At 46.8% G+C, this 26,191-nt stretch overlaps 2 protein-coding genes and 1 long non-coding RNA gene across 12 annotated transcripts in view; 1 reads left to right on the top strand and 2 right to left on the bottom strand.

Moving 5' to 3' along the window:
* Positions 1–222: 222 nt before the first annotated feature.
* PRKAB1 (protein kinase AMP-activated non-catalytic subunit beta 1) lies at positions 223–10,171 on the top strand. The gene is made up of 8 exons (XM_081842114.1): positions 223–374; positions 3,126–3,320; positions 3,877–4,043; positions 4,572–4,665; positions 5,294–5,408; positions 6,375–6,508; positions 8,436–8,504; positions 8,592–10,171. Exons 2-8 carry the CDS (start codon positions 3,165–3,167, stop codon positions 8,667–8,669), a joined length of 813 nt encoding a protein of 270 aa, XP_081698240.1. The 5' UTR covers positions 223–374; positions 3,126–3,164; the 3' UTR covers positions 8,670–10,171.
* LOC309330505 lies at positions 8,948–12,085 on the bottom strand. Its single transcript, XR_014151454.1, has 2 exons — positions 10,842–12,085; positions 8,948–10,434 (listed from the first exon to the last, which is right to left on the bottom strand). It is a non-coding gene; the product is annotated as an uncharacterized lncRNA (long non-coding RNA).
* Positions 12,086–13,396: 1,311 nt separating this feature from the next.
* Positions 13,397–26,191, bottom strand: part of CIT (citron rho-interacting serine/threonine kinase) — a 107,640-nt gene continuing 94,845 nt past the window's right edge. For 8 of the 10 annotated variants that reach the window (XM_081841686.1, XM_081841688.1, XM_081841694.1 and 5 more), the window contains 8 exons: positions 25,894–25,986; positions 24,245–24,353; positions 23,450–23,578; positions 23,059–23,139; positions 21,954–22,032; positions 21,667–21,846; positions 19,056–19,389; positions 13,397–16,955 (listed from right to left, as the gene is read on the bottom strand). In XM_081841686.1, coding sequence (XP_081697812.1) covers positions 16,932–16,955; positions 19,056–19,389; positions 21,667–21,846; positions 21,954–22,032; positions 23,059–23,139; positions 23,450–23,578; positions 24,245–24,353; positions 25,894–25,986 — 1,029 coding nt within the window. In that variant the 3' untranslated portion in view covers positions 13,397–16,931. The remainder of the gene's footprint in view (positions 16,956–19,055; positions 19,390–21,666; positions 21,847–21,953; positions 22,033–23,058; positions 23,140–23,449; positions 23,579–24,244; positions 24,354–25,893; positions 25,987–26,191) is intronic. The other 2 variants (XM_081841690.1, XM_081841691.1) reach the window with 1 other exon arrangement.

Genomic DNA, 26,191 nt, shown 5'->3' with positions numbered 1-26,191 from the left:
TACGGAGTGCAATTTCCTTCCTTCTAACCATTTAGATTCCTCATCCATTTCCAGGAGTCTGTTGGGCGGCGCGGGGCTGGGAACAAACTAGACGATGAGGCTCGGGGGCGAGTGACGCTTCCTAGAACTCTCGCCGCCGGAGCAGAAGGCAAAAAGGCGACGCGGCCCCTTTAAATTCCGGCAAGCTCCCGCCCCGCCCCGCCTCCTGCCTGCTTCGCGCACCCGCATGCGCAGTAAGAACTAGAGTTCAGCTGCGCCGCCAGGATCTCCCCGAGACCGGAAGTTCTTTCTCAGGCGGCCGGGGAGAAACCGGAAGTGGCGAGAACGGCTGTTGCCCGGGGACCCCGAGAAGAGAGTCGCGGAGCCGCTTGCAGGTGAGTGAAGAGGAAGCGGGCGGGCGCTGCGGCGAGTCCCTCCTCGGTCCACGGCACAAAGAGGCTGCTTGAGCCCCGGAACCTTCCCCTCCCCGGGCAGGAGAGCACCGGGCTCCTGAGCATGTGCAGAGGATAATTCTTTGCCTGCTGTTTAGCACGCGAGTGTTGCTGTTTAATGCGAGGAAGGTCCAGGCTGAGAGGAGGGGACTGGCCCAAGGTCACCAAGCGAGCCTTTTGAAAAGCCCATTTCCCTGCGCGGCGCTAGAGGTGAAAGGAAGGTTCTTCGCGCACATCCGGTGCCACTTGCCTCTCAGACTTTGAATTTATGTTGTTATTTAGTCGTTCAGTCATGTCCGACTCTTCGTGACCCCCTGGACCAGAGCACGCCAGGCACTCCTGTCTTCCACTGCCTCCTGCAGTTTGGTCAAACTCATGCTGGTAGCTTCGAGAACACTATCTAACCATCTCCTCCTCTGTCGTCCCCTTCTCCTTGGGTCCTCCATCTTTCCCAACATCAGGGTCTTTTCCAGAGAGTCTTCTCTTCTCATGAGGTGGCCAAAGTATTGGAGCCTCAGCTTCAGGATCTGTCCTGATTTCCTTAAGAATGGAGAGGTTTGATCTTCTTGCAGTCCATGGGACTCTCAAGAGTCTCCTCCAGCACCATAACTCAAAAGCATCAATTCTTCGGCGATCAGCCTTCTTTATGGTCCAGCTCTCACTTCCATACATCACTATTTGAATTTATATGTTAGATTTGAATTTATATGTTAGCTATATTAGGAACTGCCTTGAACCAGATCAGATTATTCGTCCCTTTAGCCCAGTGTTTTATAGTTCCACCAACAGTGGCTCTCTGGAGTCTTTGGCACAGAGGGGTCTTTCCTTTCTTTTCCTGCTGGATATCCTTTTTATAAGTGGGGATATTTAAATAGTTGCAAATATTAGGGGCGGGAGGTGGGTGGGTGGGGGGTGTCAAAGGGTGAGTCATTCACAACTTGAGCTAAACCTTCAAGAGTTGTAGCTATGCCAGTCCTTTTGTACTATAAAAACGTAAGAGCCATACTGGGTCAAGCCGACAGCATCCTGTTCTCAGAGAAGCCAACCAGATGCTAAGGCATGGGTTCGAGCCCCACACATTGGGCAAAAGATTCCTGTGTTGCAGGGGGTTGGATTAGATGACCCTTGTGGTCCCTTCCAGTTCTATGATTCTATGCATCTTCTGCTGGATGTCCTCTTGACTGGTGGTACTTAGGGGTTGCATATGTTACTGGGGAGGGAGGGTCCTGAAGGACAAGTCACAGCTTGAACACAACTCACAGCAGGTGAGAGAGCCTTGCTGGATCAGGTGAAAGGGACTCGTCTGGTTCCAGCATCCTGTTCTCACACTGGCCCAAAGGGAAGTTTTCAAGTAGGGCCTGAGTACACTAGCACTCTGCCCACCTGCGATTCACAGCAGCTGGCATGCAGAGGTGTTTACTGCCTCTGACAGTAGAGGCTAGCAGCCATCTAGAGTAGAAGCCTTATCCCCCATGAATTTGTTGAATTCTCTTTTAAAGCTGTCCAAGTTCGTGACTGTCACTACATCCTGTGGCAGCTAATTTCGCAGATGAATTAGATGCTGTGTGAAGAAGGACTTCCTGTTTGTCTGTCCTGAATCTTCCAAATGTTCAGGTTCCCGGGTTTTTTTTGAGTTGTGCATGTTTAAAGCTTAATAGCTTTATTTAGTAGAGCGCACTTTGTTGGGACCCAGGTGAAGTGTTTTCCTCATTTGGAAGCTATAGATTGTTGTGTGATCTTGGTCCAGTCATACACACTCAGGCTCACCTATCTCACAAGAGATGGGAGAACCATTATGCTATCTTTAGCTTCTTAGAGAAAAGGCTGAATATTTTGCTGGCATCCGTCTGTCTCGGGAGACAATGGAGGAGTGTGCCTTTGTGGGTGAAGTCAAACTATTGGAAGGTTACAGTGCCTGTTGTGGCAGTAGAGATTGATAAGGGAGAGACATGCTTTGTTGCAGCTGGGGCAGATGACAGTTAAAAAGAATATATTTGTCTTGCTTGGCCTTCTGAGGAGCACAGGTTGCAGATTCTATTTTATCTTCACAACAACCCTGTGAGGGAGATTAGATTGAGAATGTGACCCAAGGTCATCTAGTGATCTTCATGGCAGATGTTGCTCCTTTCAGCTGGAGATGCTTCCAGGGACCTTCTATGCTTTCACCTCATTCCATTTTTATTTTTTATTCCATCCTTCCACCAATTAGCCAAGGGCCTTTTTGCTCCCTTCCCCATCCTCGCCTTTCAGTAGCCCTGTGAAGTAGTTTAGGCTGGGAGGGATGGGGAGTGAATCAAGGTCAACTATTGAACTTCCTGGCTGAGTGGGGATTTGAACCCCAGGTCTCTCAGGCACTTTAATTGTGACACCACACAGGTTCTAAGCTTCTCTCTCTACAGGACACAAGCCTTGTGTGCCTGGTGTTCATCCCCAGCCAAATGGCATCATTGGCTTCAAGACAGGAACAAACAAACAAGAGACAAACCAATCAAACAACACATATAGTGGACTTTGTAGCTCAGCAGGGCTTTCAAACCAGATCTCTGCAGTCAAAAGCCAGCAGTAAACCACACTGGCTCATTTTCACCACCAGCTTGTCATTCTCCTGCCCATTGCTTATTAGATTGTGAGCTGGGCTGTTTGTTTATGCCGACTGAACAGCCTCTGGTTTCTCCGGCACCTGATTTGTTGCAGAGATTTGTGGCTGCCTTTCTCTTTGGGATCTGAAGAGCAATGGGGAACACGAGCAGTGAGCGGGCCGGTGTGGAGCGTCAAGGGAGCCACAAGACACCTCGGAGAGATAGCGGAGGAACAAAGGATGGAGACCGGCCGAAGATCTTGATGGACAGCCCTGAAGACGCCGACATGTTCCACGCCGAGGAAATAAAGGTATGTGACCTCAGGCGTTCGCCCTCATTCACTGGGAAAGCCGAGTAAAAGGGTTCATGCTGCCATTTTGAAGGATGTGAGACAGGCACCTGTTTACTCTTGCAGAAGCTCCAGCAGCCAGTTGGTTTTTCTGTTTTTAGAGAGGGGGGATTGGCCATTGGGTTACATCAAGCATTAGTACCACTCAGAACAGACCCACTGAAAGCAATAGACATATCTAACTTGGATCTGTTAATTTCAGTGGGTCCCCTCCAAGTCAGACCTAGGCAAACGCTGAGTCATTTGAATGTCTGTTTCCACCTCCTTCACCCTCTGCTAGGAGGCAGTCAGATAATGGTATGTAGGCCCAATGGAGCAAAGGTCTCCTTCAGAAGATTGTGGGATCCTAGGGATAAGATTTTGGGAGTGCCTGGAGAAGGGATAGGAAGGAGAAATCCAGCTATGCAAGTGGACCCTAAATGACCCACCCCTTAGCCACTAAAACAGATTGAGGAACTGAATTTTTACTAAGACTTGGCTATTACATCACATATTCCTCCCTCCCTGTGCTACGCAGCTTGGCAAGGAAAAAGAAGAATTCCTGGCCTGGCAGCATGATGTCGAGGTGAATGATAAGGCTCCTACACAAGCTCGGCCAACTGTTTTTCGCTGGACCGGAGGAGGCAAAGAGGTCTTTCTGTCTGGCTCTTTTAACAACTGGAGCAAACTTCCACTGACGCGGAGGTGAGCATCTTTGTGGCTTGGTCTGGGCTACCTTTGTTTGCTCTCTTGGTGAGGATGCCCAATATGTTTTAAAGGGTATTTACAGTGTCTATCCCTACTGCAGTTTCCTACAAGAGCAGGAAAAGTGGGCTGAGCTTGGTGCCATGCTGTTATCAAATACGGGTGGTGAAGCCAATGCTCATTTTCAAGAGCAGCTCACCTTTATGGGCATGGGGAGCCAGTCTTGCAACAAAACATCACTGCAAATCCCCAGCCTCTAAGCAAGAGCGGCCTACAATCGCACTCACAAACAGCTGTTGGGGTTTTGCTTTTGGTGGACAGGATGGTACTGTGTGTTTCATTCCAGTATATTGGGGTGGGTTGTCTGCAGAATGGGAAGAGGCAAAAATTGTCCTTCTGATTGGACCACTCTTCAGATTCAGACTTTTTAATTATTATTTAGCTGACTCACTTTCTATGGTAAAGGATTAATTGTATCCCCCCCCCTCTCTCCCTCTCTTTTTAATCCCCTCCCTCTCTCATTTATAGCCACAATAACTTTGTAGCAATTCTTGATCTCCCAGAAGGCGAACACCAATACAAGTTTTATGTGGATGGTCAATGGACACATGATCCTGCAGAGGTAATATTGCCTTTTTCAATCATCTTACTTGGCCATCATGAAGGGCTGGTTCATGCATCCATGCCTCCGCCTTCTTTAATTTCTCCGTGATTGGTTGCTGGCAGATGAACATGCGAAATGCCGGGTGCATTGGAAAGTGTGTTGTTTTAGGGATGATAGTTCACATCAAAGGTGGTGGCCCTTTTACATATGGAGGCCATCACTTGACGTAGCAGCATAAAGTCACGTATATCCTTGCGCAAATCAATTTTGACAATTGACTTCTTTCTGTAATGAACCAGTGGGGCACCTGCCGTTGGTCAGACACTCAGCCGAAGACTTCTCCTTTTTAAAAAAATCTTCCTACATCCTTCCCTGGGAAGGCCTGAGATTTGGTCATGAATGGGGAGCCTGTACCCCTCCAGGTGTTGCTGACATCATCCCTGACCATTGGCCACTCTGACCGGGGCTGATGGGAGCTGGAGTCTAACAATCTGGAGGTTCCCAAAAGCTATGGGGTGGAGCCTATTTTGGAGATGCAAAGTAGAGCTTTGCTGGTCTATATTCTGTTCCTTCTCCTTCCCCTCCAATCTCTTCCCATGAGGCACCCCAAAGCGATTTACAAGCTGCCCCTTGGTTTTCTTCCTAGCCTGTAGTAACCAGCCAGCTGGGGACAGTCAACAACGTCATCCAGGTGAAGAAAACAGACTTTGAAGTATTTGATGCTTTAATGGTGGACTCCCAAAAGTCCTCAGATGTATCTGGTAGGTATCTTGGTGTCGTGCTTCTCCATGGTTGGGGGTGCTGTGTTGCCTTGGTCCAGGGTTTAGTGTCTAGCGGTGCATTTTGCAGCAGTGACATCATTGAACACTATTTGTTTCATGGCAGTGAGGATGGTCTGAATGCACAGTTAATCCTGGAGGACTTTGTTCCTCCCGGCACATTATTGAGAGTGTCAGTAACCACACGGAAAGTGGTGATCGAGCAGACATTGTGCACTTAAGAGTCTCAAACAGTTCTTCAGCAAGGACTCCCGAGTAAGCTTAGCAATCGTGAGATAAGATCCCTTATGGATCAAAGAACGGAAAGCACCAGATAGGAATAAATGGACATATCTCACAGTGGAGAGGTGTAAAAAGTGTCCTCCTCACTGGAATTGGTATTGGGGCCTGTGCTTTTTAAACTTGGCCTGGCGTTAGATGTGAGCAGTGAGGTAGCGAAGTTTCCTGAGGGTACCAAATTGTCCAGGGTGGTAAGAACAGCAGCAGCATCCAGAATTAAAGGCATAATATATTATTCGCCCAAATGTTGTTCTGCTGTCTTGGAACATCCCATGGATGAGCTAGAAGAAATGATCTAGCTATACAGATGTTGATCAGTTACATTCTAAACCTTTTAACTGTTTTTAATACCAAGTTTTAAATTGTCGTAGCCCTCCCTGGGACCTGGTGGCGAAGGATGGGCAATAAATTCAACAATGATAATGATTTTTGTTGTTGAAAAAGGCATTGCAGAGAGTGCCAAAAGGATCTCTCTTAAATGGGCAAACAGGCAGTAAAGTTTGCTGAATAAATGGCATTCAGTGGTAAAGTGTAGAAATCAAGTAAGGAAACCTTTGGGGAGTCCAGACCACGGCTGAAATGGGAAATTGTTTAGAAGTGCTTTCCCCCAAATAGACCAAGGTTAACCACAGGAACCTCCCCTCTCTCTCCCCTCTCCTCCCTGAGCAGAGCTGTCGAGTTCACCCCCCGGACCCTACCACCAGGAACCCTACATCTGTAAGCCTGAAGAGCGCTTCAAGTCCCCCCCTATTCTTCCTCCGCACCTCCTGCAGGTTATCCTAAACAAAGACACTGGGATTTCGGTGAGTAGAGAAACGTGAAGATAGAAGCAAGCCCCCGCTTTCCCCCCCAAATCAAATTCGCTGTGTAAGCTGGTGTGTCCTTACCAGCTTTGGGCAGTTTTTATGTGGGGATTCTCCATTTGAAAACAGAGGTGGCGCAGTGAGACTGAAATTCTGAATTGTTTGACTTAACCTGGCGAGGAGGGTTATTGGTTTCTTTTTTTCTTATTATGTGTTTTTATCTTGTATTTTTATGCTGTGAACTGCCCTCAGATTTACACATGGAAGGGAGATGGTATACAAATATAATAATAATAATAATAATAATAATAATAATAATAATAATTATTATTATTATTATTATTATTATTATTATTATTATAATTATAATTATTATTATAATTATTAATAAGCCTTGCCCCACCTTGCATCCTGTTTTCTTAATAAACTGGTCATGCTTGGGTTTGCATTTCAGAAGCTTCCACAGGAATGGAAAGTTTATTTCATGCTACAAAAAAAATGTATTTGGTAGATGTACAAGGGTCCTCTGGTGGCCCCTAGTGGCTTTCCTGATTTTGTATTCAAAGTTCTAAATAGGGCTAGGCTACATATTGTCCAAAAGTGGTTTGAAGTCCATATTGGGATATCGGTTTCATAATTTTTGACCTGGCAATATATCGCAAATCACAATGTGTGTGTGCTATGCACAAATCACAATGTGGGGAAAACTATGGAACCAGCCAATGTTTCTCTTGATTCCTGCAGCGCATTAACTCTGCTCCACTGCCTCGTGCTGGGGGCAGGCGAATCACAAGAGCAGGCGCCGGCAAAAATCACAATGCGGGGAAGACCGTGAAGCCAGCCATTGCCTCTACATAGCGCCAATCCTTATTTCAGATATTGTGATATATTGGTATATCACAATGCTTTGCTGGCGATATATCACGATGCTGAAAACCAGATATCGCCCAGCCCTAGTCCTAAATCGGGATGCGGGTGGCACTGTGGTCTAAATCACAGAGCCTAGGGCTTGCTGATCAGAAGGTCGGCAGTTTGAATCTCCACGACGGGGTGAGCTCCCGTTGTTCGGTCCCAGCTCCTGCCCACCTGGCAGTTTGAAAGCATGTCAAGTGCAAGTAGATAAATAGGTACCACTCCAGTGGGAAGGTAAATGGCGTTTCCATGTGGTGCTCTGGTTTGCCAGAAGCGGCTTAGTCATGCTGGCCACATGACCCGGAAGCTGTCTGCGGGCAAACGCCGGCTCCCTCGACCTATAGAGCGAGATGAGCGCTGCAACCCCAGAGTCGTCCGCGACTGGACCTAATGGTCAGCGGTCATTTTACCTTTTAGTCCTAAAGAAAGCCAGTGCGGTATAGTGGTTAAGAGCGGTAGTCTCGTAATCTGGTGAACCGGGTTCGCGTCCCCGCTCCTCCACATGCAGCTGCAGAGTGTTTGTTGTGGAGGAGGAAGGAAAAGGAGAATGTTAGCCGTTTTGAGACTCCTGAAGGGGAGTGAAAGGTGGGATATCAAATCCAGACTCTTCTAAATCAGGTAGAGTGCTTGGGGGTCAAATGCAAACCTCTGGGGCTGTGTACCTGGCCCTTAGGAGTCTCCCTTAGCCACACCCTCTCCTTAAATTGCACGTCTCCCCCCAAACCACACCTTCACTGACCCCCCTCTGCCCTTTCCTCAGAAGCCTATGCCTGGCTGGAATGTGTCTGTGAACTGCGACAGTGCCTCTGACTTGGTTGGGTGGAGACAACAGTGGTGCAGAAACCTGCCCCTTGTGTATTGCTGGGATGCAGTGATGCTCCACTGACTTGACTTTGGTGCCACCTGCAACAGCCATGTGGCCCCGGTAGGCTCCTCGAGAGGGAACGTGGCCCTTGAGCTGAAAAAGGGTTCTTCATCCGTGTCCTGAACTACTCTCCTTTGTCGCCCTCTTTAGTGCGATCCTGCCCTGCTTCCCGAGCCGAATCACGTCATGCTGAATCACCTCTATGCCCTTTCCATCAAGGTAAGGTGGCGGCTTAAGTCGTTGCTGTCTGCCTGTGTTTAGACGGCTCCGTCTTCTGATCTCCCTCTCTTCACAACTCTCTCCTAGGACGGGGTCATGGTGCTCAGCGCTACCCACCGTTACAAGAAGAAATATGTCACTACGCTGCTGTATAAGCCCATATGAAAGCAGAGCTGGGTGCCCGGGCCGATGGAGCAGCGGAGGGAACAAACGAGAAGCGTATGCTCTTTGCAACAGTAGCGGACTTGCTGTCGAATCATAACGCATATTTATATATATATATATATATCTTTATATTTTTAAAAAGAGCCCAAATTTGCCTTGCTCTCTTTCTCTCCCTCCTGCTGTGAATGTTCTTTAGCCCCACAAGCAGGTACCCACTTGTGCTGCCAATCAAGGCCGTGGGCTTTTGAGGGGGTTCGTTGCCCTGTAATATTGCGGGGGGAGGGGGGAATCTATGAAGACGCACAAGCTGCCAAGGGCATTTAGTTTGCAGAGTTAATACAGACGAATTTTTGAACTGGGCACTTGGAATGAATGGACACCTTCAATTGTCCAAAGTCCAGAAAGTGGCTTTGTTTTTTTCGTACAGCAATATGTATAAGAGAAGGTGTTTTCCTTCTGTAGCAATCTGGGCATACCCTTATAAATAACTTTTTATTTTTTGTTCTCGTCCGTCCCTGCCCTCCCCGCTAGTCACCTTTTGTAACCTGGGCACGACTTGCCAGGTTTTAGATGACTGTCAAAGGCAGCCAGCTTTGGTTACTTTCCAGCAGAAAATGCTTGGCACATCTTTCAGTTTACTGCAGCTGGACTGATGGCTTTAGGTTGGTGGTTTCACTGTCCAGTGGGCAGCAGGATGTTACGAAGAGGCTAGAAGAGTCGGACGCTGCTGTGAAGCTTCGGGACCAACCCTTTCTGGGTCCTACGAGCCTCCTGTCTCCCCCTAACTTCTTGGATAGCTTGCTCAGAAATGTGGCTCCTTCCTTTCCAAAGATTAGAACTCCCAAGCAATATTGCTGCCCTGCTCCAGGGTTGCAAGCGGAGGTGGGCTTTGCACCCCAGGCCTTCACATGTCTCCACGCTAAGGAATCAGGATGCTTCTCCTCTCAAACAGCTGTAGCCTCCCCTTGTTTGTGGAAGGAGGCTCGTCAAGGGGCTACGCCTCCCATAAAAGATAAGCTGCCTGCTTGTTCCTCCCCGCACAAAAAAAGGCCAATTAATGTGGTCTGTCACACCAAGGTGCACACACTCCCTAGCCTGCTGTGGCACCAGCTTGTGCCTTCTCAGCCAAGCGAGCCCTGTGTGGTTTTTTCCCTTCTGATTCCTTACCAATCTTTTGAGGCCACCAGGCAGTTTTATTGCTTTGAGTAGCTGAAACTGATGTATAGGTAGAACAGGCGCTCTAGAACAGGGTCTGGCTAACCTGTGGCTCCTTCCAGGTGTCATTGGGCTTCAACTGCCTTCATCCCTAACCTTGTCTGACCAGCTGTTTGGGACAGATGGGAGCTGGGCGGCTCCAAGCTCCCATCCCTGCTCTAGACCGCTGTTGAGAACAGTATTTCACGTCTGCCTTTTTTTTAAAAAAATCTTCTGTTTGCTGTTTTATTGGTTCTCTTCAGAAATCAGTTTTTTAAAAAGGAAATAAAATCAGTTTACATAATGAAGAGTGAGCATTTCCTCTGTGCCTTTCTCAAAAGGAACACAGGTTAATTTCCCGACATTACGGCAAAGGTTGCAACCCATAATGTCACCTGTGACCTGTTGCAATATGTGAGAGGAATATGCCTGTTGGGTTGGGCAAGACAAAGGTTGGGGGGGTGTTATATGGTCTGCTTTACCAAGTACTGAAGGTCAACAAAATGATTGTCTCGCAGTGGAGCTAAGTTAGCTACTCTACAGGAAAATTTAATGGTCACTATATAGTAGCCTCCATAAAGAAGGCTGATCACCGAAGAATTGATGCTTTTGAATTATGGTGCTGGAGGAGACTCTTGAGAGTCCCATGGACTGCAAGAAGATCAAACCTATCCATTCTGAAGGAAATCAGCCCTGAGTGCTCACTGGAAGGACAGATCCTGAAGCTGAGACTCCAGTACTTTGGCCACCTCATGAGAAGAGAAGACTCCCTGGAAAAGACCCTGATGTTGGGAAAGATGGAGGGCACAAGGAGAAGGGGACAGAGGATGAGATGGTTGGATAGTGTTCTCGAAACTACCAGCATGAGTTTGACTAAACTGCGGGAGGCAGTGGAAGACAGAAGTGCCTGGTGTGCTCTGGTCCATGGGGTCACGAAGAGTCAGACATAACTAAACAACAACAACAACATATAGTAGCCTCTCAACCTGTGATCCCTCTTGTTCCAGGACGGTTAAGTTATTTCAGCCTGAGGGCCACATGTCGGTGGTAGGTGGGGCCAGAGGCAAAAGTTGGGTGGAGCAACAAATGTAAATGCTACCTTTGTACAGTAGGCTAATTTCTACTCAAACAGCCCTCTAATCTCCACCGAGTAAGGGAGAGAAATATCATCAGCGTTCAAGGACAAACTGGAGGGCAAACTGGACAGGTCTGGAGGGCTGTATTTGGCTCCCGTCTGAGGTTCCCCACCCTCTGCTCTAGTTATTTTCACTACGATGAGGAAGATGAGCTAATCGAAAAGATCAGACTCTTGGAGCAGGCAGGCAAAGAAGCAAATGTCCAGAGTCATGCAGATTAGGGCAAAATGAATTCCTAACCTCACATATGTGCTTGTAGTGACTGACCAAGAAGAGAGTTCTGGAGGCTAAAACAGATAGCTTTGTGAAAATGTCAACTCTGCATGGGGCAGGTGTTGTTTTTTTTAGGGGGGGGATGTAAACTCCATCTAGGTATTGCTAGAGAAAGGGTGGAAAAAATAAGACCGCCACTATCATTATGCTGTTGTACAAAAGCAATGGTGTGAGCTGTTGGGATACCGTAGCAGAAAGACACACAGTGGCGGGAAAGGTTATTGCATTTGAAGAGTTTCATTTAGCAAAAAGAAAAAAGGAAGGCAGGTGACTATTATAGATGTTTAAAACTATGTATGGTACATCGAAAATGGAGAGAAGCTTTTTTTCCTGTATTTATAACACTAAGAGCTGAAGGGTCATTCAAGGAAACTAAAAGAGGGTAGGGGGATTCAGGACACAAAACAACTTCTTCCCGCAGCACATTTAACTATTTCTCCCAGGAGAAACTTTAAAAGGGGTTTAGAAGAATTCATGGAGAAGGGTATAGATAGCAACTAGCCACAAGAGCTGCCTCCAGGATGAGGCACGATGCTTTTGCCTTTATGTCCTGGCTTTTATGTTTCTCACAGGACATTCAGTTCGTCACAGTGGGAAACCAGATCCGAGACTAGAAGCAGTCCAAGCAGAGCAGCTCTTATGCTCTGACATCTCTAAAACTGCTAGGCTTATGAGCAACTACTGGGACATTTAGAACATCAAAAAAGCCTTGCTGGATGAGGCCAGAGGTCCATCAAGTCCAACATCCTGTTCTCTGGCTGCAAAGTCCACAAGAGGGACCTGAAAACAACACAGCAACCTCTCCCCACTTGTGATGCCAACTCTTGACAGTGGAGACTATATCTGTTATGGCTCATGTAACTATGGCAAATCCTCGAATTTGTCTAATCCTCTTTTGAAGTCAATTGAGAACGTAAATTCAACCATGCTGGATCAGATTAACCATTAAGGGCAGATAAGAGTTGAAGTCCAATATCAGCAGGGCCACATGTTCCCCACCCCTACGTCAAAGGTATAAAGCAACATGTAATATATAAAGTTTTAAGCAACCATGCATAAACAGTTCTTGCAGAGGCTGAATCACCACACCTAATAACATTTATCTCTCATATACACACACACACACCCTTTTTCTTACATAATCCCAAGCTCTTCTGAACTCAATAGATCTACTGCTTTTTTGCCCCCATATTTTTTTTGACACTTTTAAAATTAATAAACCAAACCAAATATTGCACATCTGTGTGATATTTTCGCCCTAATAAATGGCATGAGATTTGCTGCATTTTAAATACTCCCCAAGTCTACGACTGAAATCTTCCCCACTGGCAATTTTTGGTGACTATAAATATAAAACTGGGGAAGATAAGGGAAGCGAGTGGCCAGTTTTAGGTTAAGGGGGGAAATCTGCTGGACGGCAACTCCCAACCCCAGCCAGCTCTACGCACAGCTAGCACGACTCACTGCCCTTGACATTTCATTGTTGCAGACCACATCCACTAGCAGGAAGTGTTCACCAGGAGTTGAGCAACAGCACTAAGTGTATTCTCAGAAAGTTCCCTGTTAGCTTCAGGGGTGTGGGGAGGTAGATAAGAGCCTCCTTCCTGTTAGAACAGCCTTCCCCCAAACTGGGTCCCTCTCACCTGTGCCCTAGTCAGTTTAGTTGGTGGTCAGCAGTGATGGAAGATGTAATATAACCATTTGTGGAAGGCTGTGGTAGGCAATTTGGAATGGGAGAATGACTGCTATAATGCAGTACGGTCATGTAAAATTCAGTTGCCCCAGAAACCGAGCTTCCCAGTTCTGGCCCTGACAGCTTCAAATATGGAAGTGTGTGGGGCGGGGGCTTTGCAGATGAGATCTCAGAAGTCAGATGAGTAACTGAAGATGTGCAATGCTTGGGGGCAGGCCTTCAAACCCTGCATACTCCTCCCCAGCATGAGCAAAATGCAGAATTATGCACAGCTAGAGATGATGGACAAAGGGAGGGCAGCCCAATTGCTTTTAAGTGAGGGAGAGCAGAGGAAAGAGAATGCTTGCTTTGTTTAGTTCACCAGCAGCCCTCCCCGCACCCCCCAAATAAACCACAGTTTGATTAGGAATCTTATCGACAGGACTGAAACAGTGAGTCTTAAATAAGTATATTTATGTGCACATTGAAAGAAAAATAAAGGAACATTTGTAAACAAGCTTGCAGTTCATTTATACATTCAAGATTAGGCACAACAGAAGTCAAAGCAGTTTGGTTTTTTTGTTTGTTTATGCAGAGCATCACTATGAGCTATATGGAGACCAAAAGGTGGTGGTTAAGGTGGTGGTTGGGGCGGGGCTGGGGGGGCATCGCTTACTGGTAACCTACCCACAGCAGGCTGGGAAAAGGTTAGGTGTACAACTCATCAGGAAACACACTTCAGTTCCTGTAAAGCCGATAAGTTAGTAGTAGACACACACGATCCCTGTAGAAGAATACATCAGACCCTGTATAAACTGGCTTCGTTTAAAAATAGAAGTATTTACATTATAGTCTGAACTTGCATTCTCTTGCCAAGCATTACTTGTTTTGAGATGTACAGTCTGAATTAACATGGGCAATAAGTTGTTTTTTTAAAAAACAAACTTGAAGCTTTAGGGGTGTTGTTGCTAGGAAGAGAGAAGGAATTATTCCCCCTTTGTTGTTTTAGGATGGTGCTTATGGGAAGCCATTGGCTTGTGTGTGTCTGCTAGGACCGCTGACCTGCTGCTCAATGTTTAAAAATGGACAGATTGGCTTCCTAATGGGGACGGGATAGCTTACTCCAGGACTGAAGATGGAGAGCTGGAAGTTTAGCAATTACTGCTGCTGCTGCTGCGTTCTAGAAGGCCTGGCAGCTTTTATCCTGCAGTAATGGAGAGGGTTGGGACGTTCAGCTCATCCCTGTGACTTCAGGTAACAACCATGGAAGCCAAGCACTCAGAGAGTAACGTCTGACAATTTATTTATAGTCTTGCTACTTGAAATATTTATAACGCCACCTTTCTGCCTGATGACAGGCCTCCAGGATGGCAGACGACAAGTGAAAGTTAGTATATAATTCTTTAAAAATCCCCCCCCTTTTAAAAGGCAGTGGTGAGTTATAAAGGCTCTGGGAGACAACGCTGGAAGATATGCTCTCCCACCCGCCTTAAGATGCTGCTGCTCCTGTAGGAAGGAAAAGGTCACTGCACCATGCCAGTCAGAGTGAATTTTGTTTTTATTGGATTACTGTTAACAAGTTCAATACTTTTCCAGGTGGAGTGTGAGTTGCTCCTGTTGTTTCTTTACCTTTTCTGCAACCATTAAAAGGTAGTAACGACAAATTCTATATTGTGGTTATGCTCGAGAACCTCATTGATGCTAGCAAGCTTCCGCCTGCAAATTTAACGTTACAATTATTTCTTCGTGGGATTCCTGGAGGGTGAGGGCGAGGCCCCTTCAAGTAGCTGAAGACGCCTTTCCCCAGCCACCGTTAAAACAAAGGGCTGGTGGTTGAAAATAAAGATGCACACTTTACAATAAAAAAGTAGAAACTGATTTGATTTCCTTTTTTTTGTTTTTTACGAATATAAAGTTTCTTGTAAATATGTACAGTCCTTTGAGCTATTCTATAGCAGGAAGCATTTCACAAACAAGACACAAGATATACACTCTCAGGACTCGACAAGCCGAGCTTTCAGGTCACGAGGGACTTTTTTTTCCATGAGATGCAAAGACCTTAAAAACCTTTCAGAACACCCAGACCCAGAGGCAGAAGTCTCAGCATGTTTCCTGACAAACCATCTGATATAAAATAGCCCGGATATACAACAGACCAGACCCTGTAATCCACAAGACCCTCCAGAAGGGCACTGATTGAAGCAGAAGAGATTTTAGGTGCCTCTCCAGTAGGGCAGCACCAGCTGGCAAAAGGAGTAAGCAGGAGAGGCAGAGTGGGACTTTTGCTCTTGCCAGCTTGGAGTGAAACGCAGCAGCTAAAGCAAACCGAATGGCCGAAAGCCTAAACTCGGAAACTTGTTTGCCTCGGTGGCTCAGCAACACCCGAACGTGAGAAGCTATAGAGGGGATTGCAGCAGGGAGGCAAAAAGTGATGGAGAAATGTTTGGAAGAGTTCGCCAAAGCTGTTAAAATTTGCCTTTATCCTCACTGCTGGGAAGGGGTGGTCCGTTGCTGTACTAGGGATGGGGAGCCTGAGGGCCTCCAGAACGGGAGCCAAATGGGGACCTGACGAAGGCAGGAGCAAATGGCACAGTGAGAGCACCTACTCCCCCAAAGCTGCTGCCTGCCTTTGACTGCCAGATGAAGCTATCAACCCATTCCCACTGACTGTGGGCCTCCAGATGTTGGGCTCTGTCTCCCATCAGCCCCGGCCAGCGGTCATTATGGGCCCAACGCCAACAGGAGAGCCAAAGGTTCCCTGTCCCTGACCTACCCCCCAAAAAGTACAAACCACACTATGGCTTGTTTTGTTTCGGTCCCGGTCCCCCCCGTTCTTTGGTAGCGTCTGAGCGCTGGTTGCACCGCTGCGGCACGGAGGGCCTTTCCTTTAGCTTAGCCTTTATCCAGTATATAGTGATACGTTTGTGAACAGGATCCTGCCTAGTGCTGGCTGGGGATGGGAATGTCGTCATGCCTCGCTAAGTTCTGTTGTCGTGGAATCGAGAACTGTTAAAGCTCATTCTCCTTCAGTGCCAGTTTCCCCAGTAAACAATGATGGTTAATTGTTGCAGCATAATCTATAAAGGCTTCAGTTTAGTTAACACGGGAGGTACAAGATACAATATCTAGCAAAAGCAACTGAAAAGGAGACTGCAGCCAGGAGGATGGTGGTGTGTAGGAAGCATGCAGGGAGCTGCCATGCAGAAAACCTGGGTAAGAGAGGGAGGTTTTACACCTCCATACTGCTTTAGTGCAGAAGGAGAGAGTGAGAGAAGTGGATCACGACCACTTATTCTGCGTTATCGTGGGATATTTGGGGAGAGCTAAAACAGGATGTTCCCTTCCCTGTAACCCGGCTGACGGCAGAGCTGCACTTAACGGGTATTTCTTTTCTTTGGGAATCCTAAATTCCAAAAGGTTTTGGAAGGAGCGGATGGACTAAATTGATCAGGCTTTCTCTAAAAGCTCTACAGCAGAAGCTAATGATGTTGGGTGTGGAGACACGAATCGCTGTGGCCTTTTGCCGGTTAAAGGGCCTTCCCAGAATGCCAGCATCTTTCCTAAATGCTGATATAGCCCACCTTTCAAGACTTAGGTGAGATCCCCATCCCATCTGACTTCTGTTGATGGGGGGTGGGGCGAGGGCGGGCTGGTAAAAGGCTAAAAGCGAAGTATAAAAAGTCCATGAACTGCTTGAAAGAGCAACGGTAGTAACAAAGTGCTCAAAAAGAGGGAAGGGGAAAGGAGAGAGAGAAGGGAAGAGAAAAACCGAACTGCAGGAAGCTGCAGGAAAAGAAACTGAGATGCAAACGATCCTTGCGAGCAACTTGAGTCCTGGTGGATCGGATCCTGTTGCCAGAGCAATTATTTTGGGCCCAGTGCTGTTGGCTGGGTGGGTACCTGGGCAGCTAAGTTAAGAAGTGCATCTACTCAGTACATTTCCTCGGCTCTTCCTGCAGTTCAAGGTCAAGGGGAGGCTTGTGTAGCTTATACTGACGATTGGTCCCAGACCTGTTACAGAAAGAAAGAAAATGATACGAAGTTCAGCAGATGCACTTGGCGTTCCTAGAATTGTTTACAGCAGTGCTGGACTGAGATTCTTAAGCGCATACTGCTTAGTAGTAAACAAAGGCTACTGCCTTGTGATCTTCAGATGAAGGGCGGTATAAAAATTTAATCAACAACATTTCCCAATAGAGCCTTTCCCCAATATTCACCATTTTAGGCCCTACAATCAACAGTGAGGCCTTCTTGGTGGTGGCTCCCAATTTGTGGAATGCCCTCTCTAGTGAGGTGCATTGGCCTCCCTCATTACTAACTTTTGGAGGGAGCTTTAAAACATTCCTGTTTAGCCAGGTATTTGAGAGCTGAAATACCTGTCTCTGGCAACCTTGGAATTATTAGGTTTGAGAGTAAGTGACGTACTTTTAGAAGTTTTAATTGTATTGTTTTACTATTGCTAGGTTAGCTGCCCTGGGCTCCTTTGGAAGAAGGGTGGCATATAAATTTAATAAGCGTTGAATCTGAACGCACGGGGATGTATTGCTGGATTGCAAGATTTGCCCCAGCCACCTAGACCACAAAGCCAACTCCTCTGGGATCATTCCTATATATAAGGGATTTTTCTAGTATGAAGGGCAGAATTGCTCTCTGGGAATTGCTACAATTTGAAGCTATTCCACACAATAGCACAGCCAATTAAGAGATTTCTGCTGAAATATGAAGCAGCATACAAGTTAATTAAACAGATGACAGAGCTGAGGTTTTCAAATTGTAGTCCATAGAAGCTTCATTCAAGTGGTTCATAGAAAGTTTGCAGAACAAATCAATAATAAGTCCTCTACTTTACCCCCCCCCCATGACAATATCAAGGCACTTTTGACCAGGGGTAGATTCTTCAACAAGGAAATAAGGCCCTGCCTTAGAGCCCATGATTTTTCATAATATGGTTCTGGGGAGGTCTACTAAATTTCCCCTGAAAAATTAAAACAGTGATCTGGCCTAGTGCCCGTGATTTTTCTTAATATGGCACTGATTTCAACAATGACGCTTGTGCTGAAGGAAAAGTTCAGCTTACTTCACATTTAAAATCCAGAAGCAAAACTTGGTGTGTCCCTCCAAATTGTTATCAACTTAAATCAGTATCAGAATGGTGCAATTTTGTCAGCTGCGAATTCCTGGTTTACACTGGATACATTTTGTCAGATAGCCTACAAGGGCAGGTTTCACTGGCTGCAGTTCAGCTAACCCACGCGGACTGTTTGGACTGATTACATTCTACAGCGGCGTGCTTGTAAGGGTTTTATGTGAGTAATGCACTTCCCTTTGAAGAATAACAAGATCATAAATTTTAAGTGACCTTTCAAGCCCCGCTGCAGCCCGCCCAGCAATTTTCAAGTGGTCCATGAGAAAAGAAACGTGTAACAACTGCTGTAATAGAGAGATTGCTACAGCGGAGAGAAGCTGCTGGAATCATCAAGAAGCGCCAGCTTTTCCCTCTGCCTGGGATCCTTTTAAGGAGGAGCCGCTGCTTGAGTATTTACTCTGGCTCTCTCTTAACATTTTTGTGGCGAATATTCATTGCCCTATTTTCAGGAACAGGAATGTCTTTGTGTTTTTTAAAAAAATACTTTAAAAACATTTAAGGTTTTGTTTTGGATTTCTATCATTTGTATTGTTTGCATTTGCATGTTTATGGTAGGGGGGAGATGCCCTTTTTTGCTAAAAGGCAGCATAAAAATACAGTGGTGCCCTGCAAGACGAATGCCTCGCAAGACGGAAAACTCGCTAGACGAAAGAGTTTTCCGTTTTGGAGGTGCTTCGCAAAACGAATTTCCTATGGGCTTGCTTCGCCAATGGACTTCAAATGTCTTGTGAGTTCCTGCGGGTTTTTTTTCCTTTCCCCCCCTTTTTTCTAAGCCGCTAAGCCGCTTATCAGCTGATCCGCTAAAAGCCGCTAATAGCGCTAATCCGATAAGCCATCAATGGGCTTGCTTCGCAAGACGAAAAAACCGCTAGACGAAGAGAATCCCGGAACGGATTCTTTTCGTCTTGCGAGGCACCACTGTAAACTGTAAAGTACGATAAATGGTGCAGGACTGTCCAGCTTACCTTGTTGACTTGGGAGAGGGGAGTCCTTGCTCCCCCCACCTGCATCCGTCCCCTGCTGCTCTCCTCAAACAGCCTCCCAGGAGACCTTTCCCTGCGGGTGCTCAGGACCCTGCCAGGAGATTTCTCCCTCTCTAGAGGACGCCCAGGAGACTTGTCCCTACGCATCTCCGTCCTTCCCTCTCGATAGCGATGGGGTGTGCTTGGCTCCCGAGGGTGGCTTGGACCTTCCGGAGGCCCAGGGCTTGACGCGACCCGCTTGGTTATGTGCTCGTTATATGTCGGGGGGCCCCTCTTGTTCGGACTGCTGTCATTCAAAAACAATGGACGTGGACAGCTGAGTGACAATAAAAACCTTAACGTTACATTTTTATTTGCAACAGCAAAACCCCCCGCTGTGCCTTTCCCCTTGCTCTGCGAGGCCGTTTTTGGGGACGGAAAACAAGTGTGCTGCTGTGTCTGTAACACAGCAGGGCTGGCAGACTGAAAGGGGAAAAGATTTCTCTGTTGTGGACTCTTCAACATGTGGCAGATACCCTGCACTGCTGTGTAACCAGCCCCTAACATGTAACATTTGGATCCAATCTAGTTCTGCCTCTGGGTTACCATCCCTCCATCAGCCACCAATCTTCCAGCTCTTTTCACATGGAATGTGCACATAAGAACATAAGAGGAACCTGATGGATAAGGGAAAATGGCCCATCTAGTCCAGCATCTTGTTTGCACAGTGGCCAAGCAGATACCTGTGGGAAACATGCAAGCAGGACCTGAGCACAACAGCGCTCTCCCCTCCGGTGGTTTCCAGCAGCTGGTATTCAAAAGCATTCCTGCCTCAACTGTGGAGGCAGAACATAGCCAGTAGGGCTACTAGCCATTGATAGCCGGTTCCTCCATGAATTTATCTAACCTGCTTTTAAGGTCATCTAAGTTGGTGGTGACCAATGCCTCCTGTGGGAGCAGTGATGGCCACACTACTGCTACCACCACCCTAAAAACCAGCAAAAACCATCTCCTTTACATAGCCTGATCTCCTTTTCACCTTTCAATATCTGGATTTGTACTTTGCTCCCATTGCCTCAGCTTTCTCTTTTTCCTACACCTCTCTTGAGATAACACAGTCTGGCTTCCATCCTCTGCATTCCACTGAAACAGTCATCACTTAAATAAATAAATAACCTTATTCTCAGATCTAAAAAAATCTTCATTCTTCCATCATCATTCTTATCCTCTCTGCCACCTTTGACGCAGATGCTTGTGAACATGCTCTTCAGGTCAACACCTTCCCCATCTTTAGATCTCTGTAACCCCGATGGTTTTATTTGAGCCCAGCTGAATGCAGCCTGTTCAGTGTTTTCCCTGGAGGTCTTCCAGAGGACTCTGCCATGATCTCACAGCTATTTAAACACAGGGTGATCTTCATCAGGTCTCTATGCTGAAGATATCCAGATCTCTCTTCCCTACCACCAACCTCTCCCTCTTTCCTTCTGCTAGTCCTTCAGTGGCTCATCACTGCCCTCAGCATGCCCAAGTCTGAACAGCTCCTCTTTCCCCTTCATCTTCCCTCTTATCATTGGGTGTAGAGAGTAGCTGATATTACCACTACCTACCCAGCTGAGTAAGGGACGCAGGTGGCGCTGTGGGTTAAACCACAGAGCCTAGGACTTGCTGATCAGAAGGTCGGCAGTTCGAATTCCCGCGACGGGGTGAGCTCCCGTTGCTCGGTCCCTGTTCCTGCCCACCTAGCAGTTCGAAAGCATGTCCAAGTGCAAGTAGATAAATAGGTACTGCTCTGGCAGGAAGGTAAATGGCGTTTCCGTGTGCTGATCTGGTTTGCCAGAAGCGGCTTAGTCATGCTGGCCACATGACCTGGCTCCCTCGGCCAATAAAGCAAGATGAGCGCCACAACCCCAGAGTCGGTCACGACTGGACCTAATGGTCAGGGGTCCCTTTACCTTTACCTTTACCCAGCTGAGTGAGGTAAGGCACGCTCAGCTACATGTTCTATTTTTTCCTCCTTTTTTCCTCTCTATTCAACCAAGACCTAAGCAACATTGTAAACATCTGTTCCTTCCCCTGCATCTTCTCAGTTAAGACACAGGCCCACATTTGCATCATCACTTGGCCTGAACCACCACTTTCTTTTAGTGGCATCCCCCTTGTTATTACACCTTCTTCTCCTCCTCAACTTGTCCCAAAACTCTGCCTCAAACTACTCAGTTTACCTCTCCCTTTGGGGAAGAGGCATAGCTGAGCGGTGGAGACTGTAAAAATGGGATGCTGGACTAGATAGGCCATTTACCTGATCCAGCAGTCTCTTCTTATGTTCTTAATGGGGCCAAGCTGAGCAGAACTTGCATTGGCATGAACCACGTATCTTTCTCTAAGGCTTTTCTCAGCACTGGTGACGCATCCTGCTTTCCATGCAATCTTTAATCTTCTCCACTTTTCTTCCCCAGTCAAACTGGCATCTCGGTAGGTGAAACTGCACCTAGCTCATCATGTCCATCTACTGCCACCATGCTATCTCCATCCCTCCAAAGTAGAGGGCACCTTGGGGCAGGGGTCTCTCTTCCCCCCTCTCCTATAAGTGTAAAGCTGTAATATTACTTCTTACCTGCGCGTAGTGGAGGGGACTCGGTGGAGTTCGTTGTTTGATTCCTTCACCAAATTCCCCTTGCAGCAAATAACTCTTAGTTTGTCCTGGTAGGAAGAGGCCAGGTAAATTGCTCCTGATGAAATCGCTGGACCCAGGTAGCGAGGGCTCGGAATATCCAAGTGGGCTCGTGCTGGAGTGCTGGGGAGAGGGAAGAGTGCCTTTAAAATTGGCTCTTAAACCTTGCTTTGGCCAGTTTGGCCTCCACAGTTGTAGAAGGCAAGCAGTGAAGCGGCATAATTACTTACCCGAGGGAGGCACGTGCTTGGATCTCAATCACTTCGAGAGAGTTGAAGTGCGTCACAAACAGGTAAGGCTCCCTGTAGGCTACAGCAAGAACAGTGCCAGGAACAAAGAGGAATAAAGTAGTCAGGGAACTCACAAGAAAACATCCTAAGAGCCTGGATGCTGATTCAGGTCAATGGCCCATCTTGTCCAATATCCTGTCCTCAACCAGATGCCCCAATGGGACGCCAATAGGACCTGAGCATAACAGCGCTCTCCCCACCTACTGGTATTCAGAGGTATACTGTGTCCAGTGGAGGTAGAATATAGCCATTGTAGCCACGGTAGCCACGGACAAGCTTGTCCTCCATGAACTTGTCCAATTATCTCTTAAGAGGCGCATGTCTTGTCCACCTACAGCCCTACTTCTGAAAATGTTTTAGATAGTTGTTCTTAACTATTTTTACCGATTTCTTTTACAATCAAGCAGGACCCCATATTTAAATTCTTCCCTGGTCTCCTTGCTGGCCCTAGTAGAACCAACTTGGCCAGTTAGCCCTGGTGATCATTTGATGTCTACTGACTGGGGTTGTTGTCCCCCCCCCCCCAAAAAAAGACTCCTGAATTTTTTGAATTTTGTGGATATTGATGCTGCATTTTATGTTGTATTTTATTCTGTTTTTAAGTCGCATTTTAATCAATGTTTTATATTTGCTGTTAGCTGCCCTGAGCCCAGTTTTTAAACTGGGAAGGGCGGGGTATAAATAAATTTGTTGCTTGTTGTTGTTTAAATTTTATGAAATAAATAAAACCATGCCTCAGATTTTTGAGTTTTTGTTTTGTAAAAGAACACATCTATTTAAACCAGGGGTGTGGGAACCTGTGACATTCCAGATCTAGCTAGATTCCCAGCTCCCAACATCCTGGACCACTGGCCATGTTGGCTCAAGGCCACCCATCACCACCAGGAAGGCCACAGGTTCTCCCCCCTTCTCTGCTGAAGGTCCTTCTACAAAAGGAAAGACAAATGCCCCCTCGCTATTTCTACAACCCTCGGCATCTCTGAACACTAGAAAAAGATGGGTGCACAAGGAATCACATGACAGTGAAAACCACACAAATGCTCACCGAATGCTAAAGGCAGACGACTCCATTTCAGGTCATCTGAGCGACTGCGCCTTCCATAGGAGTCTACAAAGACGCCAAACTCTGCAGGAGGGGACACACACGCCCAACAATCACCACCATTCCATTTCAAGCTATTCTTCTTAAGAGAAATGAAATGTGATTTTGCCAGGATTCCAGAGATCCACGAAGCCATAATTGCAGTTGTTAGATGTGGGAACAATTTCCCTTTGAAAAACCTAGAGCGTGCGCTGAACATGCAGTTTGATCTTTGAAACTAAGCTGGCCTGAGAGTTGCCGGTACCTGAATCACCCTGGAAAGCTCCAGGTGTGCTGCTCTGAGCTCCTTGGGAGAAATGGGCAGAAGCCGAGCAACACACTGAACTAGACTTACCATGAAAGCAAAGCAGATACTCCTCCCTCTGCCCTGTAGGGTTCACCTGGATGATATTGATTGGAAAACTGTTGGTGGATGATGCAAACACAGCAGAAGCTAAAGTATGGTCATTCTTGTCCAGGAATTCTAGAAGGCACAAGAGAATTAGATCAGTGCCTATTTCATTTTAAACAAAGGTCATATCTCACTGCCAGAGCATTTACTATACATGCAGAAGGTCCTGGAATCAATCCCCAGCTTTGTCAAGTAAGGCTGCGTCAGACTCCTGCCTGAAACCCAGGAAGAGCCATTGCAAGTCAGTGTAGACCATGGGTAGGCAAACTATGGCCCGGGGGCTGGATCCAGCCCAATCGCCTTCTAAATCTGGCCAGCGGACAGTCCGGAAATCAGCGTGTTTTTACAGGAGTAGAATGTGTTATTTTATTTAAAATGCATCTCTGGGTTATTTGTGGGGCCTGCCTGGTGTTTTTACATGAGTAGAATGTGTCCTTTTATTTAAAATGCATCTCTGGGTTATTTGTGGGGCATAGGAATTCGTTCATCCCCCCCCCCAATAAATATAGTCCAGCCCCCCACAAGGTCTGAGGGACAGTGGACTGGCCCCCTGCTGAAAAAGTTTGCTGACCCCTGGTGTAGACAGTGCTGAGCTAGATAGACCAATGGTCTGATTTTGTTTAAGGAAGATTTCCTACTCTCCTATGACCAAGGCAGGGCAGGCCCACGCCTGCCACACATCCCACTGAGGACTTAAAGCACTAGCTCTCCAAAGCATAGTTAGGAAGTGACACCTACCCTCAAGGGTGTACTGCTTCATCTCAATTTCATAGAACTTATTTGTTCCAATGATGATGCTGTAACTGGTGAAATGAATGCAGCTGCAGGGCTCCGAGGTTTCAATCTCCTGCAAGGACGGAAACACAAGCACAGACATACAAGCCTCAGTTAGCCTACTTGGATTATACTAGAAAAATGCAATCTGTGCTGCTGATAGAAGTAGTGCGACTCATGCAACACGTTGGCAATTAATATACACAGAACAATAATTATACATACTTTATCAACCTTCTGATAAGTTCATTTAGGCTGGGTAGTTCGCAAGTCTTTGTGGCTTTGTTTAATGTTTTGTATTTTTCTCAGAAGGTTGATAAAGTATGTATAATATTGTTCTGTGTATATTAATCGCCAACATGTTGCATGAGTCACACTACTTAGATTATACAGCACCCTGACCGGAGCAAAGAATGGTGGATAGGATTAAGAAGATCCTAGGAATCTGCCTGGCTTCAGTCACAAAATCCAAGATAGGTCTGGAGTTTCCGGGCTTGGGAATGTGACAACTGCATTGGCTTGTTCAGTCTCACTTTGAGGAGAGTGGTAGAGGATTCTGGGTAACACTGCTGGGATAGGGATTAAAATCCTTGCTCTGCAGGAACAAATAATAATGCAGCTGCCCACTGGCATCCTTCCAACCTGTTGGCTTTACTCTCTTTCTTGAATTATGGGGTCCAGAACAGACCTCAGCATTCAAGGTACAGAATTATAAACTGAGTTGCTGCATTTAGCCCCTTGCAACTAGACTACCACGTTCTTATTTACTCCGTGTTAAGTCTCACCAATGCCCTGCATAAAAGCAGGCTACATTGTGAACCACACTCTCCTCTGCAGCTGTACGTTTCAGGAGACCGGCTGGCTTCAAGGATGCATGTCCACCGTCACTGTTCTCCAAACTGATGGATCGCTAGTAAGCATCTGTGGGATTCTTGTAAAGGGACCCCTGCCCATTAGGTCCAGTCGTGACTGACTCTGGGGTTGCGGCGCTCATCTCGCTTTATTGGCCGAGGGAGCCGGCATTCAGCTTCCGCGTCATGTGGCCAGCATGACTAAGCCGCTTCTGGCGAACCAGAGCAGCGCACGGAAACGCGGTACCTATTTATCTACTTGCACTTTGACGTGCTTTTAAACTGCTAGGTTGGCAGGAGCAGGGACCGAGCAACGGGAGCTCACCCCGTCATGGGGATTCGAACCGCCGACCTTCTGATTGGCAAGTCCTAGGCTCTGTGGTTTAATCCACAGCGCCACCCGCGTCCCTAAGTGATTCTTGTCCCTAAGGGATTCTTGTAGCACAGATTAAATCTCAAACAGGGCTGCATATCCTAAACTACACTGACAGGCCAGTATAGGATCACCACTATGTACTTTTCCATCAGTCTGATTCTGTGTGGCAATGTGTAATGTCCAGGGGAGTAACTTACACTGAATATTTATGATGAAGACACTATACAGTTGCAGCTTGGTCAGTGCAAAGACAAAAATGGGTGGAAGGAAGGTTTAGCTGTAACTAATGGAAGAGTGGGCAGGTTATTCACCATGTCAGGGTTGAGACCAACTGTTGCCAGTCTCTCACGGGCAAAAGCGGACTGCATTGCAATTGCAAACTTTACCTTCCTGATGCAGAACTTGCTGAGGCTCTCATTATAGCGCAAAACCACCACTTTGTTGGGCATCGCTGCACAGATGCACAGCCCGTTCTCAATCTGCATGTGAAAGATAACAAATAGTGCTATTTTGTTGTACACCGCCTTGAAATCTAGTATGACCCAGGGTGACATACAAATGTCTTAAACAAATAGTGGATGCATGGTCTTGAGATGGGGCCTAACAACCCTTTTGATCATCATCCCCTGTGTTCCAGGGATCACTGCATTAAAAGGCAAATGCAGAGCTTGGGGGGGGGGTCTT

This window comes from Podarcis erhardii (assembly GCF_964252035.2).
Source record: "Podarcis erhardii genome assembly, chromosome: 15".
Taxonomy (NCBI): Eukaryota; Metazoa; Chordata; class Lepidosauria; order Squamata; family Lacertidae; genus Podarcis; species Podarcis erhardii.
Note: the sequence above shows the minus strand (reverse complement) of the source record. Positions and strands in the feature narration are given on the sequence as shown.